This window comes from Danio rerio, chromosome 7 (genome assembly GCF_052040795.2).
Source record: "Danio rerio strain M-AB ecotype USA chromosome 7, GRCz13ab, whole genome shotgun sequence".
NCBI lineage: Eukaryota > Metazoa > Chordata > Actinopteri > Cypriniformes > Danionidae > Danio > Danio rerio.
In genome coordinates, this window is record NC_141027.1 from 15,175,001 (window position 1) to 15,179,470 (window position 4,470).

At 29.4% G+C, this 4,470-nt stretch overlaps 1 protein-coding gene across 5 annotated transcripts in view; it reads right to left on the reverse strand.

The window, feature by feature from the left end:
- akap13a (A-kinase anchoring protein 13a) overlaps positions 1-2,130 on the reverse strand; it is a 96,076-nt gene extending 93,946 nt beyond the window's left edge. For all 5 annotated transcript variants that reach the window (XM_087260648.1, XM_087260646.1, XM_087260643.1 and 2 more), the window contains exon 1: positions 1,958-2,130. In XM_087260648.1, coding sequence (XP_087116774.1) covers positions 1,958-2,032 — 75 coding nt within the window. In that variant the 5' untranslated portion in view covers positions 2,033-2,130. The remainder of the gene's footprint in view (positions 1-1,957) is intronic.
- Positions 2,131-4,470: the final 2,340 nt, after the last annotated feature.

Here is a 4,470-nt window from a genome sequence, read left to right on the forward strand (position 1 = left end):
AATTTTCACAGTATGTCTGATAATAATTTTTTCTTCTGGAGAAAGTCTTTTTGGTTTTATTTCGGCTAAAATAAAAGCAGTTTTAAATTTTTTAAGAACCATTTTTAATATCAAAATTATTAGCCCCTTTAAGCTATTTTTCCCCCCTAGTGTCTTCAGAACAAACCATCATTATACAATAACTTACCTAATTACCCTAACCTGTATAACTAACCTAATTAACCCAGTTAAGCCTTTAAATGTCACTTTAAGCTGTATAGAAGTGTCTTGAAAAAATATCTAGTCAAATATTATTTACTGTCATCATGGCAAAGATAAAATAAATCAGTTATTAGAAATGAGTTATTAAAACAAATATGTTTAGAAATGTGTTGAAAAATCTGCTCTATTTTAAACAGAAATTGGGTAAAAAATAAACAGGGGGACTAATAATTCTGACTTCAACTGTATAAATATTTGTATAACAACAAAACAATGCCTCTCCTCCTCTGCATTCCTCTATATAAAACTGCTGAATATACAGTGCTCAGAATAATTGAGTACACCCTATTTTCATCTATTTCTCATTGAATATAGGCAATGTATTTTTGGTGCATTTAAACAAAACAGATTTATTAAACAGATATATTTATTAAAATATTATTGTAGTCACCAAACATATTTAGAAATTAAAAAATAATACAATTAAATTCAAGCAAAATATTGCAAAAAAAAATTTATATATATATATATATATATATATATATATATATATATATATATATATATATATATATATATATATATATATATATATATATATATATATATATATATGTATATATATATATATGTATATATATATATAAATATATATATATATATGTATATATATATATATATATATATATATATATATATATATGTATATATGTATATATATATATATATATATATATATGTATATATATATATATGTGTATATATATATATATATATATATATATATATATATATATATATATATATATATATATATATATATGTATATATATATATATATATATATATGTGTTCCTAATTAAAATATTAATGTAAAAGATGTAAAAGAAAAGGGGTGTACTTATATATGATGAGCACTATATATACAGAATTTAAGACAAGTAGATTATAAGTAGCCAGACAGAATCTGCTGACATTTTTTGTTATTTCTGCAGAGAATTTAGTAAAAGAAATCTGCGGATTTATGCTGAATTATTTTAGGAGTATCATAACTAAAAACTTAATATATGAAATAAAAAAATACAATTTATTACTTTTATTTAATGTTTACCATGCAAATCCATCTAGATCAACTTATTTGGTAAACAAAGCAAGCTTGTCATATAATATATCTACTAAAAGACAAACATGATTACTTTGCAAACTGTATTGTACATAAATCACATGATTATTTTCATATTAGTCAATAATATTACTGAAATTAATAAAAAAACGGAATAAATATAAATGTACACACATTTACTCAAGTAAATAAACAGAGTTAATGATGGGTTAAATATCTGCAAAAAAAGTAATCCGAGTAAAAATCTGAGTAAAAGTAATAGTTAGTGAAAGTAATAGTAAAGTTACTTTAAAATTCCCTTCAACTTAAAAAGTACAGTACTTACTTTGTAACTACTTTGTAATTACAGCCAACACTTTATTAACTGATTTAAAGATGTCTTTTAATATGATACATGTCCGATTTGTTAGTAGGTACACTACTGTTACACTGAATTACACTGTAGTGGGAGTCATGTATAAATCATGGTAAAAATGTCTGATGGTTAAAATGTTTGCTCATTGAATAATAATAAACAGAACACATCCAAATGTACTGTACAAAAAAAGCATGAATGTGTATAACACTTTGCCACAGAAGCTTGAAAGCGTAAAGCTTGCAACACTGGATGGTCAGCATAAGAGATCCCCTTACCTTGATTAAAACTACATCCACAGTTGTCTCTCCTTTGGCGCACAAACTATACCTCCGCTTGTATCGCTCGTACATCTTTCCAACACGCGGCGCCGGGAGAAACTGTGACAGTGAACAAAGCTTACTTCCCACATGAGCTCCTGACAGGCACAAACTCCACGGCTCAAGCCTTTGGAAAAATGAGACGCTGCTAATCTTTCACATCTGTGTGAAGGTCCGGCCCCCTTTCCCTCGCTCTTCCCCCACTGCCCTCTCTCGCTCTCTCTCTCTTTCACACACTCGCATATATGCAAACATGAGTCTCTTTTCCATGCGTCTGCCACAATATTGGCTCTCTCTCACATATTTGCACATGCATCAATGGAGTGCTTTTTAATTTCCCCAGTTAAATTATTTAGTTTAATCAACGGGATAAAGTGAAATATTTTTCACAAGTTTTATAGATGCAAACTATATTATTAAGTGAACACCGATGTCTTTACTGTTTTCTTTTTACACTTTGGTTTGAGCAGTCGAACTTTATTTGGTAATGTCATGCCTACTAACAAGAAATCTAAAGCCTAGTTCACACTAGGATGTTAAGCTTGATTTGAGGCCGATTTGGAAGTTAATGAGCTCGCTGACAGATAAAATCTGCGGGTGCTCGGCGCTCGGCTGTCTTTATGTGTGAACTATTGAACAACAAAACAAAGAGGCTCACTGACGTGTCGCTGACACCTCGCAGACAGAAATCCAATATCTAGCATGCTGAATATTCCAGAGTAGTCGGGCGACTCGACCTCACGTGCGGTCAGATGTAGTGACGACCTGCAGCCAATGAGAGAGCGTATCAGCATAAGCAGTATGGCTGTTTTGCTCAGGAGCTCAACAGAAACGTCTGTGATTGGCCAGAATGGGCATTGATGCATTCGCTTCATTCTGTGTTAACACGGACACCAGAGTATGCTATATTAAGAGGGGAACTAGAGTTCTGTAGAATTCTGACCGTTCTCATATAAGAGGTCACATTGTCACGTCATGTTTACATTTAAAGCTTCTATTGAGATATTAAAATAAAGCTTTTGAATGTTTGAAAGTAATTTTTTCTGTCTGTTAGTAGACATGTTATAGGAAAAACTTGCTTTGTCCACCATATAAGTTGGTTTTGCTTTGTAAACATTAAATAAAGGTTAAAAATGCATTATTTTTTATTAGTAACTAAATAGTTTTTAGTTATGATACTCCTAAAATTATTCCACATAAATCCGCAGATTTTTACAAAATTCTCTGCAGAAATAGCAAAAAATGTCCACAGATACTGTCTGTTTGTAATTAAAATAGTGTTAAAATATTTACAAATAAACATACACATGTTAAAAAAACAATAAATATTACAATTAAATTAAAATTGTATAAACTGGGGAAGGAAAATGGATAAAACGATACTCAGTAAGGCAACATTTTGTAATCACATTTAGCATCTGAAGTACTAAAATTATGAAAATTAAAATAAGGCAAAGCTTTTGTTACCTGGAATGAAATAAATTTTATATTAAATTAATAAAAATTTACAATTCTTTTTCTCATTTTTATTTAGTTTCACTTAAAAAAATACCAAATTAAAGCTGAAATTAAAATGATTACAAATAAATGTAATAATAATAAAAAATAAACAAATTACTAATTTTTACAAACAAATTACTAAACCTAAAATTACAATAAACATATAAATCATATTAAGATAAAACTTTAAATACACAAATACATACACATGCACACGCACGCACGCACGCACGCACACACACACACACACACACACAGAATTATGGTAATTAGTATTAAAATGACAAAAATGTATTTTTTTCACATAAGTATTATAATTACAAGTACTAAAAACTGATTTTAATTATAAATAAATACTTTACTAATATATTAATAATAATCATATGCAGCATTGGTTGCCATGTCCTCCATATCAATTTCTCATGCTCTTACTCTTTTGTAATATCCCTAAACTAACAAAAGCCAGTTCCTTGATGACATCATTATCCTTCAGGAAGTGACCTCATTTGGGTGGGAAAACAACACTTCTAATCTCAGCGAGTATTGGAAATGGATTTAAAGAGTTGTGGGGCTTATTTCACTATAAAACATTGGCAAAAAACATTGACATTAACAAATACATTCTCTGTGAGCACAGGCTGACTTTAGATCTCTATTTTTATCTTTCTAATTGTCCTGCTACTGTGTAAATAATCAAGCTTAAAATAAAATATCTCAACCCTTTTAGAGAAAATGCCCCCTTATTAGCATTTCAGATAAAACAATAATCATCTATATTTTAAATGTTTTTAAATCATCCTGTCAGGAAAATCCTCTTTGTTTCCTTGTGGCTCATTTGTATTTCCTTTTTCTGAATGGATTGAGTTCAGTACAGGACATGCAGGAAAACCTGTCCGGCGGGATTCACTGATAACTGCCCTCATATCTTCCTACACAACATTTATTATTGTCGTTATGGTTAATCTGAAACA